This window comes from Oryza sativa, chromosome 3 (genome assembly GCF_034140825.1).
Source record: "Oryza sativa Japonica Group chromosome 3, ASM3414082v1".
Taxonomy (NCBI): Eukaryota; Viridiplantae; Streptophyta; class Magnoliopsida; order Poales; family Poaceae; genus Oryza; species Oryza sativa.
Genome location: NC_089037.1, coordinates 14,425,478 through 14,443,074, shown reverse-complemented (window position 1 = coordinate 14,443,074; position 17,597 = coordinate 14,425,478). Strand labels below are relative to the sequence as shown.

Below are 17,597 nucleotides of genomic sequence, written 5' to 3'. Positions count from 1 at the left end.
TTAGCATTAACATCATTATATATAATCCACTTTCATGATCTTTAATTTGAGCTACTTGCTAGTGTACTCCTAATAATATAATAATGAGTTAATTTCACAATGGACAATCTATTTTGACTAAAGTTTCATAATTTACAGGAGCCAAAATAACTTTTTTCACTTTTTTAGAATTACTTTTTTCACTTAACACCACATATCTCTGGCACTTTGGACTAGGGTTAAGCATAAGGAAGATATCAGCAGTTCAAACCATTATTTTAGAAAATACAATCAAATTGGTTTTTTAACAAATCACACTAAAATAGTAATGTGAACATATTTAGAACCGGCAGAAATTAATCTATACCGAGGGGCACATGAATAAATTAAATATACAACTAGTTCACACTAAAAGGATTAATGAAGAAAACGTACAATGTATTTCATTTTTATAACCCTGTGTAAATTATATGAAGTTCTTTTTTTGATATGCTCAATCCAGTACAAAGTGAAAACTTTGTAAAGACGTGTGGTGTTAAGTGAATACATGGGTTTAACATTAGTCTATTATGAAGCCGTGGTCAAAATATGTGACCCAATGTGAAATTTAGTCTATAATAATTTTGATAATTGATACAGAATGGTATTCATGGATTCGATTCTTAGTTTCAGTTTAGTCTTGAGAAAACAATTGCAAAATTTATAATTATTAATAAATACAAAGTTGTACTTAATTTGGAGCCTCCATTATAGTTTATCTATATTAATGAGGACATCACTCCTTTGGATGCATAGGCTATCCTCAAGTTGTTTTTTTGCAAGGTCACTGGAGCTTGTACCCGATAATTAAATTTACAGGTGAGTTCGTTTCTAAGTACTTTTTTTATGTACTCTTAATGATAGATTGCTACCTAATGATTTAATTATGATTAGTAACTGTGGAGAGAACCATGGAACACTTGGAGAGATACTAGGAGAATGGACAATGTTATCATGGACGTTCAAGATAAGATGGAGGTCCAACTCATATCAAGTTCAAGTCTTCTTCGGGCTCCAGAAGCAGTCCACACACTAAATTTGTCGCCCAGGTTGTATTCAGACTCTAACTTCGACGTTCCACATATGTATGGAAAGCTAACGAGACCACCTTCCAATGGATCTATCCCACGTCAAAATTCCTTCCGAGTCAACAGAAATCTTTGAGAAAAGGAGGCGTTCAGAATTTGTCCGGGTGCTACCTCCCGCCATTGGCCGTTTTACCCGCCGCCTATGGATCCGGTCGTCACGGGTCTGGCGGCGACAGATTGGGCCATCGTGGGCCCGACGGAGGTGGATCTGCCCGCCACCTGCCGCTGGCCGCGTGTCTGATAGGAGGTGTGAGAGTGGAGAGAAAGTAATGCGGAGAGAAGGAGTGAGAGAGATGAGTGGATAAGAATGAAATATTTTGAAGTGTTTAAGAGGGATACGAGGATGTAACTTAGACTTTAGGCGGATCCTTAATAGGCCCGCCTGTGAAAATGTATATTTGTGTGTGGCCCCTTGAAAGGTTCACCTAAAAAATAGGCTTATTTTTGCGTGCGGATTCTTAAAAGGCCCATCTGTGAAAATTGATTTTTGCATGTGGTCCTCTTAACGAGTTGTATGCGAAAATAGAGGTTGATTTTTGCAGACTCGACCAGTTACGATCCGTGAGTGTCTTGTATAGAAAAATTATTTCTGTATAATGAGAGGAAACATTAAGTAGGGAGCATGTGGGCTGAAGAGTCAAGAGGCAAAGAAGTGAAGAGACTTACAGGGTGAGGGCCTTGAGCTCCCTGAGGTGAAGAGACCTGACGAGCTCAAAGTCCAGTTTGGCGAGCTCCAGCGCCACGCCGTCAAAAGCTGGCTCGTGCTCGTACTCGGCGATGTAGCGCACCGTCTCTAGCCGCCTGGGCGCCCGCGGTAGAGGGATGTCAAGGGCACGGGAGACCTGCTCGGCCATCGGCAACCTCAGCTTACCTTGTATGGACCGAAGGTGGTGCCTCGCGAACGCGATCGCGTCGTCCAGCCCCTCCTCGCCAGGCATGGCCATGTGAGCCGCGTTGTACAGGCTTAACAGGCCCCTCGTGTCACTGCTTAGGCTTGCTCTGAAACTGCCCTTGCTATCTATAAACTTGTCGAATACAGCTATTACAGCAGTAAATATTTTGTATTAGTGAAGAACTCATGTATATTACTATAGGATTGCTATATTTCAGGTGCCTGAAAATTTCCGGTCACCTAGTAGTTAAGACTGCACGTTCCGGAGCCGAAAATTGCAGTGGCATGTGCTATATGCAATTTTTCTTTTCTTAACCACAATTTTATATTATATTTTCTTTTAATCCAAGTTTGAATATTTCTACATGTAATTTTATTTTTAATGAATTGCAACATCATGCAAATTGTAACTAAGTATTTCTTCTATAATGGAATAATTTATTGTTCGGCCTTGCATTTATATTAGATTAAAAAAGAGTTCAAAATCAGTTTCAACTGGCTAATTATTAATTTCAGAATTAAATTAATAAAATGCTAAATTGACACTCTGGAATGGGCACTTCTTTATAATTATTAATTTCGAATTTATTTCTTAATTGGAGTGGATTAGATTGAAAGAAGAGTCCATGCATGATATTTCCCAAGTCTCTAACTCTTAATTTTGACTTTTAAAATTACAGTCATGTTTGCGGAAATACTGATAAGCCGTGAAAAAAATGAACGATGCAGCTGAAACGAATTTATAGATAAAACATTTATATTTGTATTTTAATGATTTAAAAACAATTTTGGAAAATAAACTATAATAAAAAATTATCAAAATCAAATATAAAATTAGGTTTCCTATTTTAAATTTTGGCCGCGGTTGCTAAGAGAATATTGCTGCGTTTGTTCCTTTGGGATGGGAACTCATTCCCTCCACACGAAAAACGGAGTGGTCTATTAGCGCGTGATTAATTAAGTATTAACTATTTTTTTTAAAAAAAGGATCAATAATATTTTTTTAAGCAACTTTTATATATAAATTTTTTATGCAAAAACCGCACCGTTTAGCAGTTTGAAAAGCGTACGTATGAAACACGAGGGAGAGGGAGAGGAGTTGGGAACATAGTGAAACGAACACAGCCAGCAAACGATGGAGCTGTTACGGCCCCATATTTATTGATTCTGGATTTCTAGGTTAATATATTTTGCAAAATCTAATTAATCTACATATGTATTAGGACATGATCTAGATTATTTTGTTAACATAGATGCTTCCTCAAAATTCTCAATTACTACATACATACATACATACATATATACATACATACATACATACATACATACATACATACATACATACACACACATATGTGTGTATGTATATGTATACATATATGTATGGGATATATCTTGCATCTATATATGTACAGATTTAAAAATCGACCCAGCTATGTACTTAGACGATATACCTTTTCAGATCTGCATATATTTGTTCAGGTGTTTAGCTAGGAACCTTCATATTCCGGAGAGTTGATACTACCTCCGTTTTTTAATATATAACACGGTTAACCTTTTTATAAACGTTTAACTATTCATTTTATTTAAAATTATTGTGCAAATAAAAAAATTAAATCAGGCTTAAAAAACATTTGATGATAAATCAAGTTACAATAAAATAAATGATAATTATATGAATTTTTTTAGATAAGATAAATGATCAAATGAATGGTGTTATATATTAAAAAAAGTGGAGAGTATGTTATTGTACCTGCAGATACCCTGAAGCCGTGCTTGCGAAGTAGACGGAACTGAAGGGAAGTAATGTGGAGGTCATCGTCGTCGTCGGAGCCGGCAGTGCACCCCTGCTGCTCGCGGTGTACGCGGTGTAACATCGCCGCGATCTCGTGACGGAAGTGGTTGTCTATGCCAAGGCGTTCGAGCGTGTCGACTAGCATCACCATGTCTGCCGCACTGCTGCTGCTCTTGGCCTTCAACAGCTTGCTGCGAACTTGCACCTTCAGCCCTTCCGCTCTTCCTCTCGTCCACTCCTCTGACCTCTGTATGCATGAGAATTTCGCGTATACATAAATATAAAAGCTATGTAGCTGAAGTAATTAATATGTTGTCAAACTTCTTTAATCAAGCATATATTTAATTAATCAGCATGCCTTGGAGTTGGGAGGAGTGTAGGTGGCGAAGAAGTCGCCCCACACGGACGGGGCAAAAGTTTGGGCAGCGGCCGTGGCAGAGGCAGTCTCTTGCGGTGTGCCAGTGCCACCGTTAACAGCGAGCATCTCCGTATCGAGAACACTTATTACCTTGCTCCCAGACATGCTGCACCGCTGCACGTTCTGTGTTAGTTACAGGAGTTGCGGATCGACCTGATGTATGGATAATTGAACTACCTCCTGGTCTCTATTTATAGGTACCCACTACCCACCACCACCGCACACATACCCAACCAATTATATATCAAGGAAAAAAGTATAGAGTAAAGTCCATCACCGGTGTACCGCTGTGTCATCCCGATTCTAAAACTCGCAAATCGACCGTTCAGATCTTCAAATTTGTTCGACTGTGTTAATCCGTCCCTAAACTTGGATTTGAATATCATTTGAGTCAAATAGGATGGTATAAAGACTTTATATTTAAAAATAATTCATAACTTTTTCATGTGAATTCTAATGAAGACAAACTTTATATCAAATTTGTAGCCCTCGACGCGATCTACAACTTTGTAGTTGATTTTTTTTATTTTAAGTCATTTTTTGTCCCAAAATGTAATTTTAAAATTAAAATATCAAAATCTATAAACACGCAACAATATTTTGGGACCCTAAACAGTTTTAATTCAAAAACATTTCAACTACAAAGTTGTAGGTCGCATCGAGGGCTACAATTTTGATATAAAGTTTGTCTTCATTAGAGTTCACATGAAAAAGTTATGAATTATTTTTAAATATAAAGTCTTTAGACCATCCTGTTTAGGGATCGGGGTGACACAACTGAACAAGTTCGAAGACCTAAACGAGTGATCTGCAAGTTTAGGGACCGGGATGAAAATCATCGTATCGATCGGTTGTAGATTGATGGAATAGATCAATATTTTTTTAAAAAACCGATCGAACAGATCACGCGGCGATTCCTGTGATGAAAAATCTCGGTTATCGGTACCTCTCATTCCGTTGTATACGCGAAGGCATTTTTTTTATTGTACAAAATCAAATCAACGCAAGTATAATATTTATTTATTTTATGTAAAATCAGAACTGTGAATACTAAACTTTAATTGACCTATTACATATAGATGGATCACTTTTACTCTAAATACTAGCTACGCCACTGCTAAGTTTTTAATTGACCTAATTGACCTATTACATATAGATGGACCATTTTTACTCTAAATCCTAGCTATGCCACTGCTAAGTTCCCACTGAGTCTAAATCCTAGCTACGCCATTGCTAAGTTTTTAATAATTGACCTATTACATATAGATAGACCACTTTTACTCTAAATCCCAGCTACGCCACTGCTAAGTTTTTAATTGACCTATTACATATAGATGGGCCACTTTTACTCTAAATCCTAGCTACGCCACTGCTAAGTTCCCACTGAGTCTAAATCCTAGCTACGCCACTGCTAAGTTCCTTCTTAGCATCCTGTCACACCCTAATCCGGCACCGCCGTACAACGGCACCTGACAAGAGCGTGTCGTAGGAAAAACGGCGCGAACCGCTTCCTACGAAACCGCGATCACAGTACCAGTCCCAGGACATAGTGCTGGTACCCACGGTGACAAATATGAATCATTGCAAATCCTTAAAATAAATAGAGGACTTATTTACCTTAACTTAGGTTGCAGCTCAGGACAGCCTGAGAATACAACCGAAGACACAGACGAGGAAACACCAGCAACAGCAGCAGCAGCGGAACCAACGGTCTAACACCCAATACCACAGGCGACGGCTGGGAACCAGGACGAAACCCTAATCTTCAATTTTCTTCATCTTCAACTTCCGGGCGGAGGAACTATATATATATATATATATATATATATATATATATATATATATATATATATATATATATATATATATATATATATATATATATATATATTTATTTATTTATTTATTTATTTATTTATATAGAGCAAGGGTGAGTACTTTCGTACTCGGCAAGTCACGGGAACTTAGGTGTTTAATGCAAGCTTGGAAGAGAGGCGAGGTTGTTTTGTAAATCTTTTGTTGAAATCCATTTTGAAACCACTAAGTGATTTATTTCTTTTTAGGTTTGGGTCGAAAAGAGACTTGCGTCTCGATTCGACTTAAGAGATGCTTTTCAACAACTCAATTGGTAATGTACCGACCTCCCGGGTCAGATCATTGCTTCTCGGCTCCCAGAGCCATTTCACTTGATTAAGCGGCTCCCAGAGCCTTTTTCATTTTCTCGGACTCCTAGAGTCCAGCTGCCTAGCAGCAAAGCAATCCGCTTCCACTCGGGAAGCCTAGTCTATGATGCCCGCAGACATCCTGAATCACACAGATCCGTTTCTGACCACTCAGGTCATCCATCTGCCACATAGGCTGATTCTAGTTACGATTTCCAAACCACAACAACTTTTCGCAAAGCACAGGCAATCAAATCTACGCAAAGGGAACCACCTCACATCCGCCCATGACCGTGGGCACGGCTGTTCGAACAGTTAGTTAACCTCTGCAGAGGGGTACACTTTACCCTCAAGACATAGACTTACTCCAAACACTGGCCGGTGTCAGAGGTTTGCGACAAAGCCTTTCCCAAGCCGACCCAGGGTTACCTCATACCACATAGAAGGATCAAATCCTCACATAAAAATAGGCCATTTTAGGCATTCACAAATCAACTCCAACCACCTTGATCGGTAAGAGAGCAAGCTTCTCGTCCTTGCCTTACCAGGAACCCGGTTTGTCCTGACCCCGCCCCGGCATTCCCAACTATTGGCATGCGACGTTTCCCTGAACCGACTAGTTACTTAGCCAGGGTGTCCCATTCCACCTTGTGGTTACACTTTGATTATGTTCGATGAGTTTCCCATAGGAATCGGTCCTTATATGTGAATACGGGACAGTGCCACATAGGTACAACCCCCGCATCGCGAGTTTTCACAATTCATTTTATTTTCAAACACACCGACACCATATGTCGGGTTTTCAAGGCTTCACAAACCCATTTCCCAAGTTTTCGACAAACAACGGTGTATGTGGGATATTTGGTATACGCGCTCAGAGAGCACGAATACCGAGGTACCACAAGGGCGGAGCGACAAGGAATCAGGGTAGTACGACCTACAGGAATTAGTGCGACTACTGGGTAGGTCCGTCGGTTTGGCACGCAAACCGAGGCCAAGCAAGTTGAGTGTGTGATTCTAATAATGCAAGTTGCAAACAAAATAATAATGATTTTTCAATTATAGGAGCAATTGGTCAAAGGGTGACTTGCCTTGCTCGAGGTCTTCACGAAGCTTCACGAATCTTCAAGAAAACCCGCGATCGACGAAAATCCGGTAACCGCAACTATACGCAAACAATTAAAAACCTACACAAGACCCAAAATAAAGATCCTATTTAGACTAGATAATAGTACCATTAGATAGATCTCAATTTTACGGAATTATTGAAAGTTGAACGGAGTCAATCGGATGAGCGGTTGAGAAGATATGGATTTCTAAGGATTAAGGAATTTCTATCTAAAGGAAAAAGGATTTAATAATTTATTAAAACCTTTTTGGAAAGAAATTGAAGGAGGGATATGATTTAGACTTCCTCGGGCGGCTTGGGTGCGGCCCAAGAGGAGAGGCACGGCTCGGCCGAACTAATGGGCCGGCTGGCCCGGAGAGGCGTCCCAATGGGGCGCGGGGAGAGTGAGGGAGAGAGAGGGCCGGTGGGCCGAGTCCACCTTGCGGTGTCCCGAGTGGGGCCTGCTTGTCGGTGGCGCGGCTCACCGTGGGAGCGGCGCATGAGGGCGGCGCTAGGGTTTCGGGTGAGCGCGGTTCACGCGCGTGCACCGGATGGACTAGGGATGCGGCGGGCCCACGCGCGGCCGGTTGGCGCACCGTGGACCGCGCGCGGAGGGGGGGAGGGAGGAGGTGGCTGACCGGCTCGGCTTGGTCAAAGCCGAGGTGGCGCCGACGTGGCGCCTACGTGGCAGCCACGCAGGCCGGCAGGAGGAGGAAGAAGGGGAGGCCGAGATGGACTGCGGACGGCGGCCTTGTTCACCGGAGCAAGCACGACGGATTTGGTCTTCGGGGAGCACACCGGAGTGACGAGGGCGTCGAGAAGGAGCGAGCCAACGGCTCGGATTCACCGGAGGGAGTTCGACGGCGGTGGAATTCGACAGCGGCGGCCGGCGGCGAGAGAAAGGGGAAATCACCGAGGGGCGACGAGGACTCAATTAAAGGCGGCGGGAGCATCTCCGGGGCTCAAGGGTTTCGTTTGTGGGATTGGATGGGGTGGGGAGGCGCTGTGGAGGTCCGGCGACGAGAGGCGGCCTCCGGGAGCGGGCGCCGACGGCGGCAAGGCCATGCCGAGCAGCGGCGGAGGTCGGGGCGGCGTGTACGCGCGTTCGAGGGGCTAACCGAGCTATCATGCAAGCTAGAGAGGGCGAGGGAGAACGAGGAAGGAGAACGGAGGGAGGCACTACCGAGCCGGGCGCAGTGATGGGCGGCGGCGGTGCGGGGCGAGCTCTCCGGCCTCGGGCCGGGGAAGGGGAAGGAGAGGGTGCCTGGAGTCCCGCGTCACGCGTCCACGCACGCACCGGTCTCCCTGGTGCTTCGGTGACGGACAGCGAGGGCGACTGCAGGGCGGGGTGGCAACAATGGTGCGGTGGAGGTTGGGCAAGGAAACGAAGAGGAAAGGGAGGGGCTCGGGTTGGGTTTTATGGGTGCGGGAAGTCGGTTTTGGGGGAGGAAACCGACTTAGGGCGGTCAAGGGGAGGAGCCGGCGGTCGCGCCATTAGTCCAGGCGGTGGCAGGCGGTGACGCCGATGGTGGTCGGGCAAAAGGAAAAAGGAGGGGGAGAAAGGGAGCTCTGCTCCTTGCTGTTTCGGGGAAAAGTTGAAGGAGGGAGAGGGAGTGAGAGAGGGGCTGCCTCTCTTAGCTTTGGAAGCTAGCGGCGTGGAGCGGCAGAGCGGCAGTGCACGACGCAGGCGACGCCAGGGCTTGACGCGGCGGCAACCGGGCGGCTGCGTGGCGCAGGCGCGACAGGGCTGACGGCGGCAACGACCGGCCGGTCGGCCACGCGCGAGCGCGGGAAAGAGCGAAGGCGGTGGTGGGTTTTGGGCGGCGACGGCGGGAAGCGGCGTCGGCGCGCGAGAGAGAAAACGAGAGATAGAGGGAGAAACAGAGAGAGCGAGAGAGCTCTCTCTTGGCTCGGCTCGGCACGTGCAACGCACGTGCGAGGCTGAGGGAGGGAGGTGGGCTAAGGGGGAAAACGGCCCACAACACCCGAGGGAGGTAAAATAGACTTTTGCAGAGAAGACTGATTTGGAGTGGATTCGAATTGGGGTTTTGGATTCGAATTCAAATTTGACATTCGAACTCGATGGTTTAGGGAGGAATCAAGGGAGACTCGAGGAGAAGTCAAGGAAGAGATTCAAAACGGAAACTTGGATATTTTTTTTAGTCGGAGCGAATATTCGGCAAGGATTCAAAGGAAGGGATTGACTTTCGGAATTTGATTTCGGAGACTTGAATTTTGGATAGGAAATCTTGAGGTGGAGGATTTTTGATTTCGATGAGAGGGAACAACGGGATTGAATTGAGATCCATGGCACGACTTAGACTCTCACACAAAGAACAAAAATTTTCGCAATTAGGATTTTGCCGAATTAGTTTTTAATGTCTCACGAGAAGCAGAGCGTTACACATCCCACTGAGTCCCCTCAATGCAGAGGCCTAGCTAGCTAGGTGACAATATATACTAGTTAATATAATAAAAATTATATAGTGGACCACCCTTTTAATTGACCTACTATATATAGATGGATCACTTTTACTCTGAATCCTAGCTACGCCACTACTAAGTTCCTTCCTAGCATCCCACTTTTTTCCTTTCAAAAAGTTTTTCCTTTCAAAATGTAAAGTTGAACAAAACTACATTAAGTAGACATAAAGTGGAAAGGTCTAGTACTAGGCATCGCAATACTCAAGGCTGCAATGTGGACTGCAACAATACTATCTTGAACCTCATATGTGGCGGTGTGTACCACCCTGTTTTTCGCGTGGCATTAAAAAGCTAATTTAATGAAAACCCTAATTGCGAAAATTTCATTCTTTGATTGTAGAGTCTAAGTTGTGCCATAAATCTCAATTTCAATCCATCGGTTGATTCCTTCATCGATGCCAACAACCAACTCCACAAAATTCTCGTTCCAGATAATATCGGAAGTTCGAATTTTTCATATTCGGATTTCTCTCCTAAAACCCTATCCACAAACTCCGTCAAATATCTGACTTCAAAATTCGATCCAGCGATTCACCGCCAAATCCTAAACTCCGCCTTTTGTTTCCTTCAAACCATTCCTCAAATTCGAACTCAAACTCTCAAGTTTCATCCCTCCCTCCTCTCTCCCCCTCTCGCTCTCTATCTACCAATCTATCTATCCTTTGAACCCTTTCTCCAAGTATCCCTTTCAACTCCAAGATGCAAAGTCCAATTAAACTCCATCCTTGAACCCATGCTACCAAGTTTCCTCTTTTCCCCTCTCTCTTTTGAATTCCTTTCGAATAATCCAACAAGTCCCCAAATATACATCCATCCCAAAATATCACGTTCTCGAGTCGATGCCCTCTCCTTGACCCCTTGTATTTCACTAAGTTAAAATGTAAAACTCGAATCCCGATCCCAACTCAAACCATATTTATCTCTATCCTCCCCCGGCAGTAATTCCTTTGATTCGAAACTAGTTTCAAATCCAAATTCTTGTCCCCTTAAATCCCCCTCAAACTTTCCGAAGGTTCAAATACAAACTTATCCCGAAAATATCAAACTCACACCATATTTATTTTCCTTGACTCCTCTCTAATTCTCTGAGTTCAAATATAAAATTTTAATTCAAATCCCACATCAAATGCTCCTCAAAATTCCTAAAAGAATTCCTAAAAAAAGATTAAAATCATTTTACATCACCTCCCTTCCTTTTCTCTGAACCCAACCCAACCCCCTACCGCCTGGGCCGCCTCCACTCCCTCGATCCTGTCCAACCCCGCCTCCCACGCGCCACGCATGTACGGGGAGGAAGGCGCCTTCGTCGTCATTCGATTTTGGCCGCGCCGTCATCGCCATTCTATTTTGGCCGTGCCGCTTGCCGTTCCCGGGCGCGCTCCCGTCATGGCTGATCGGAAGGGAGCCCGGCGTCACCGCGCCAGCCTGCCCTGCCGTAGCGACTGCTCTATAGCCGCTGATTCGCGTAGATGCCACCGGGCTCTGCTGTCCACGCATCGCGCGCGCCGCGCTTCTTGACGCGATGCCGGACCCGGAATCTCCATCCCTGAAACCTGGCCGCCCTCCTCCCACCGGGCCACCGCCTCCGAAGCCGCTCCTTGTCGCCAGTGAGCACCCCATTCCCATATCCCTAGGTCTATGCCCTCTGGAGGCTCAAGGATAGCTCCTGAGCACGTTCCCTCGCCGCTGCTCCGGTTTTCGCCGACGCCGCGCCCGGTCGTGCGTGACCGTTGGCCTCCTTCTCGGCGAATCCCCTCACCACCGCCTCCCTCGAGACCTCCCCTTCCCTCCCCAAAGCAGTGCCAAGGATGCCGTCCTCTCTCCGTTCCACGTACTCCCTTCCGCCGCCATTGCGCGCCTCACGGTGCCGCCATCGGCCGTTCTCCCGTCGATCTCTCTCGCCCCCACCCTCCCTGAGCCCCTAGAAACCTCCCCAAAGATACCCCTTGTCCGCCGGCCTCCTCTCCCGCCGCTACTCGAGATCCCCTAATAGATTCCAAACGGCCCGTAAGTGTCCACGTTTGCCAAACGACCCCCAATAGATTTCAAAGGCGACTTGCGTTCCTCGGGATCTTGAGCTTAACTAATTTTCGACAAAGCATGACAAACAAACAAAAACCAACGCATGAAAATGATCATATTTAGACTAACTACTGGAAGTGGAACAAAGTCAATTGAAGCTACAAAACAAGAGATGGATTTTCTAAGATTAATTGATTTTTTTTGAAACAATGAGAAATGATTTATTGATTTTCTTGAAAAGTATATTCTTTGCGTGTCACTGACAAGTGGGGCCAAGGGCACACGTGGACTTATTCCACGGCCGGCTAGAATGGGAGGAGGGAAGATGGTCTTTGGTTCATAGGCCGAGAGAAGAAATTCGGCCTACTCGACCGGCGCAAGGGGACAGACGCCGGCCGGCACAACGAAGCGGCCCACCATCAGATGATTACCAACACAAGCAAATAAGCATGCTGACAGTCTTGCCCACAAAGCTAGAACTTCATCTATTACCCCTTCCAATCCAGATTTTTTTTTCACAAAGAGATCAGTATATCTAATCTAATGGTCTGAGATAATGGACCAACAATTTAAATGAAAACAGAGGGCTAGATATTTTTCTTTTTAATCAAATTTTTTAGGATTTTTTTTATTTTATTAAAATGATATGTGGTAGCTTGAGAACGTTTTGAGATGTCACATGGCGGTTTAAGAGTATTTTAAAAGAGTTTAATAGACTTTTAGTATATAATAGATAGATAGATAAATTATGTTCAACTCTGGAAACTTCTTATACTGAGTACAATACAAATTTTGACTTGCACGTCACCTGATCGACTACGTACAGCAGCAATCTCGTCCTAGGACCGGTGTCTATGTTAATGTCATGCATGTTTGGATTATGGCCATGTTTAGTTGTTTTGATAAAAACATTTTAACGTATATATACACACATTTCAAGTATTAAATGTAGACTAATAATAAAACAAATTACAGATTCTGCCTGTAAAGTGCGAGACAAATCTATTAAGCCTAATTAATCCGTCATTAGCAAATATTTACTGTAGCACCACATTGTCAAATCATGGTGTAATTAGGCTTAAAAGATTCGTCTCGCAATTTACATGCAAACTGTGCAATTGGTTTTTTTCGTTCACATTTAATACTCCATGCATATGTCTAAACATGTGATGTGATGGAAAAATTGAAAATTTGAAGGAAAGTAGACAAGGCCACAAGGCCCACACAAAGTAGGTCGTCCTTTTTTCGCCTGGACGTCACGTCCGCTGGAACAATTAGGCTTACCTAATTCTACTTATTAGTCACTGAAGTCGTTTTCTTGTTCGTAAAAAATATATATCTAAAGCTAACCTCAGTACTGAAGTTCTTATCTAATAATTTCTTATTACATACTACTCCCTCAATTCCAAAATATAAGCATTTTTGGTTATAAATCTGAACAACTGTCTATTCAGATTTATAGCTAAAAGTTACTCCTATTATATTTTATAACGAAGATAGTATTAATCATACAGAGTTGCACACGTACGCCAGCGGAGGACAAGCTAGGACGAAGACGATCGTTTAACGGGTCTAGCACGCACGAGAAAGGCAGCACCATGAGGAAGAAGACGAAGAGAGATAGGGAGGACATGTGGGATTCGCAAGTGAGCTCGAGCCTATGGGTAAATTTTTATTTAACTAATGTTTATCTGTTTTTTTTTCAGATATAATAAAATAATACAATAGGTGTCCACCAACTAATTATTATTGTTTTCTGATTCAACTAGCAGAAATGCGTTCTTGTGTTCTCCGAAAAAAAAAACGTAAACTTTGGGTTTCATGTAGTAAATTTTGTCTTTTTTCTATCTCCCACGAATTATTTTGGCATTCCATGATGCTGAACTCTGCTTATACAAGACGAAATTGTTCAGCCCTCCGATCCAATTATCTCCTGCAGTGTTAGACGATACTGCTTACTTTTAAATCCTTCTTAATTTGTAACACCCCAAATAACCACGTACCTAGAGTGTCACATCAAAATACACTTAAAATCAAGTACATAGAGTGTCACACCAAAATACACTTAAAATCACTAACTCCCAAAATTATTAGAAATTTCGGCAGATTCTCCTTTATAAATATAGATATCCACGACAAACAATTATAAATTGAACTAATAATAATATCATTTCCACAATGTGATTCATCCATATAACCCATGGAAAGAAACTAATAGGTATCTGGATTATTAGAAAACCAAACCAAGATATGGTCTAAGTATTATTATGGACCTAAACATTATAGTTTGATAGTGTGCACATAGGTATGTATACAAGGGTGCTACTTCCCGCTCATGCATACCCGACCTTAATGTGTACCTAAAACCGAATAAATACAAGAGTGAGTACGAAAATATTCAGCAAGTATAATATGGAACTAGAAAACACATATACACATCATTGATAATAAAGCATAAACAGAAAGCTTTCTTTTTTTTTGATAAGAAAGACATTTTCAAACACCAAGTCAAAAAAGATAGTAGTTCCCATCTCGGGCAGGTATGAATTGAAATAATAGTTTTCATCCCAGACAATAGTGAACATATTCTAGCATTTGTCGGCAAAGCCGAGTAAGCGTGATCAACGCTTATCCACAGGAACATGAATAGAAAACCAGATAGCACATCCATGCTCGCATGGAACATGAATAATTGAAGTCGAAAACAAAGAACCAAATTAAAAACATATTGCACATCCATATCAAGCATGGAACTTGAATTATTTAACCAGAACCAGAATCCGAAATATTGAAACAAGAATAACATCGTAAATATAAGATGAACTCGAAATCTAAATAGTGTGAACAACAATCTGAACATAAACAGTCACTTATCACATAGAAATATATCGGAAATAAATAGATAGAACAAACAATCCATGAATTATACACTTAGTTCGTCATGCACTTGCCTTTAACCTTGACGGTAATGCGATGAACCACCCTCCACACCAGATCTCTCCACACCCATGGAGCAAAACTATAAATAAACCACTATATTCAACTAATAATAGTTACAAAGGATATTTACTAAAATCGAAACCAATAACATATAAACTTTTACCGATTTGTATTAAATAACCTATAGCAGTTCCATTACTGTTTTATACGTAACTCGCAAACCATCTAACGGAATCTAGTAAATAATAGCACTTCAAGCATTTACAGAAAATAATCTACAACTTTCATGTTGGGCCAAAAATCAGATTATGCCTCTGTAAATCCTAGCTTAAGTAAAACGAATTGCTGTCTTGATTTCTAGACCTGGTCAGCAGTATTGTTTTTGCTGTTTCTCCCAAACCGTTTATCGGAATTGAGTGAAACCAGCGCCGTTGGAAAGATATCGACGATGAATACAAACTTTATTTAGGACAATCAATCTGAATCCCGATGGTTTAATACCATATTTGAAAATATGGTTTCAGCCTAGCGGCCGATAAATTAAATTCGAGCTACCGAAAACAGATCCTCTTATATATAAATTAGAAACAACTAGGGGCTAAAACGAAGTACCTAGCAGTACTAATTTGTAAAAAAAACAATGAATTTGAAAATATCAACCAAATTCCCCAAATTTCCCTTCTTCTATCTAATTTCTCCTTCTCTCCCTGCTTCCTTCTTCTCTGCCTTCTAACCCTCCTCTATGTTCGGCAGACCAGCAGCAGCAAGGAACACCAGCACAGGGGCAACAGCAGCCTTAGCAGCAGCAGGAATTGGAGTCCAACACACAACAGCAAAAGTCCAATCGAGAAAACAAAATCAAACCTGCTGCTCCAATCAGCCACCACCAGGGTACGTAGGAGCAGGCTGACAGGAAGGAGTACCAGCGATGGCGACCGGCAACAGAGGCAGCAACGAGGGCAGCAGCGTGATGGTGGCGCAGCAACGATTGGGGTGATGGCGGCTAGGGCTTGAGAGGCTCTCGATCTTTCTTTTTTTTTTCCATTTTTTTTTGTCTGTAGGTATATATAAGAGATTAGAAAGGAGATCAATCAGTCCACGTCGATTCAATCCGCAGGAATTCATTCGGACTACAATTACTATAAATTATAAATTATAGTCTATTTTGCACTACTCGGCGAGCTCTACGTATCCACAGTTATTGATCGCATATTCAAACAACGGTTTAAAAATTAAACTTTTACGTGTTTGTTCTAATATTTACTTAAACCCATTAATTCAAAACTCAGGGTATTTAATAATTCCTAACTTAGGCTGCATTCTAAGGAAGGAACGGATAGTGAGAAAATATTTCCTTTTTCATGTGCAAGCTTCTCAAATCATTAAACGGTATGTTTTTTTTTGAAAAAAACAATCTAAAAAAACAATATATTAGAAAGTTGTTTTAAAAAATCATATTAATTTATTTTTAAGTTTAAAATAATTAATACTTAATTAATCACGTATTAATAGCTTACCTTACTTTCAATCTTCTCTTTTCCTTCCCTCTCGGACAGTCTTAAGACATATTTGGAAGATCTTCTGGGCTTCGCATCCTCCGCCGTTCCAGTTGAGCTACAGTACCATGCCGTTGGGCATTTTATATCCGTTGGATCTAAGTTTTGAATGCACGTGATTAAACGCTACAGTAGCAAAAAAAAAACAATCAAAAATATTTTTCACTAGCCGCCGGCGGCCGCCGCCGCCGGGTAGTCAGTAGCTGACGGTGGAACGGCGGATGCATGTAATAACGAAGGCTCGTAAATAGGCTGATGTATGATACATAGGCCTCGACGCTAGCGCTGAGTGAGGAGATATTACGAGAAATCAAGTGACACCGTGTTTGTGTTTAGATCCTAAATTTTTTTTAAAACTTTTAACTTTTTTCATTATATCAAAATTTTCTACTCACATAAACTTTTAATTTTTCCATCACATCGTTCTAATTTCAACCAAACATCTAATTTTAGCATGGACAGAGTGACACATACATCCCTGACGGTTCTGATGGGTCATGGGTGTGTGCCGCGTGGCCCGATCGATACAGACGTAGTGTTTGAAGATGGCTCCTTAATTTTTCTTCTCCAATGAAATGTCCTTTCATTTCATGTCACCTAATTAAATAGTTATAAGAAAATTAAATAAATAAATGTGTATATATAAATATGTGATAAGTTTAAATTTGCAATGGTTATAATATGTGTATTTACGATACTTTGTCAGTTGCTTCCTGTACGACCACTACAACAAAAAATTAAAGTTTCTGTAAAACTCCCTTGGTTCTCAAATTGACCACTCGTCTCTTTTTTTTTCTTTTCAAAAACGCTATATAAATGCTTTAAAAAGATGTTATAATAATATTAAAGAATATTGCATCCTAAACAAGGTTCCGTTCGTTATAGTCTAGCCATTGCATTTTAAAGTTATTAGGGGTCAAAGATAAGCTAGAATAGCGCATCAAAACAATGAGGTAAGTATTAAATGGGGAGATAGTACTACAAAATTAATCAAACAGAAAGGTCACCTTCTTTTAATAGAAAAATTAGGTTAGGTGAGGTGACCCAATAATCGTCATCCGGGGAGGGTGGTTGTTTATAAATAGAGACCATGAGAGATAGACCATCCACTACC

At 42.1% G+C, this 17,597-nt stretch overlaps 1 protein-coding gene across 1 annotated transcript; it reads right to left on the bottom strand.

The window, feature by feature from the left end:
- Positions 1–1,768: 1,768 nt before the first annotated feature.
- Positions 1,769–11,585, bottom strand: LOC107277764 (inactive beta selinene synthase). The gene is made up of 4 exons (XM_015774030.1): positions 11,253–11,585; positions 4,152–4,334; positions 3,752–4,040; positions 1,769–2,145 (listed from the first exon to the last, which is right to left on the bottom strand). The coding sequence occupies exons 1-4, from the start codon at positions 11,583–11,585 to the stop codon at positions 1,769–1,771; spliced, it is 1,182 nt and encodes a 393-aa protein (XP_015629516.1).
- Between the last annotated feature and the right edge of the window lie 6,012 nt (positions 11,586–17,597).

Excerpts from the sequence above, each read along its gene's own strand:
- LOC107277764 (XM_015774030.1), bottom strand. The coding sequence starts at position 11,585 with ATGGGGTGCTCACTGGCGACAAGGAGCGGCTTCGGAGGCGGTGGCCCG. Across the intron at positions 4,335-11,252 it reads ACGAAGGCGCCTTCCTCCCC|AACGTGCAGCGGTGCAGCAT; the intron begins GTACATGCGTGG and ends TAACTAACACAG. Across the intron at positions 4,041-4,151 it reads ACACTCCTCCCAACTCCAAG|AGGTCAGAGGAGTGGACGAG; the intron begins GCATGCTGATTA and ends TCATGCATACAG.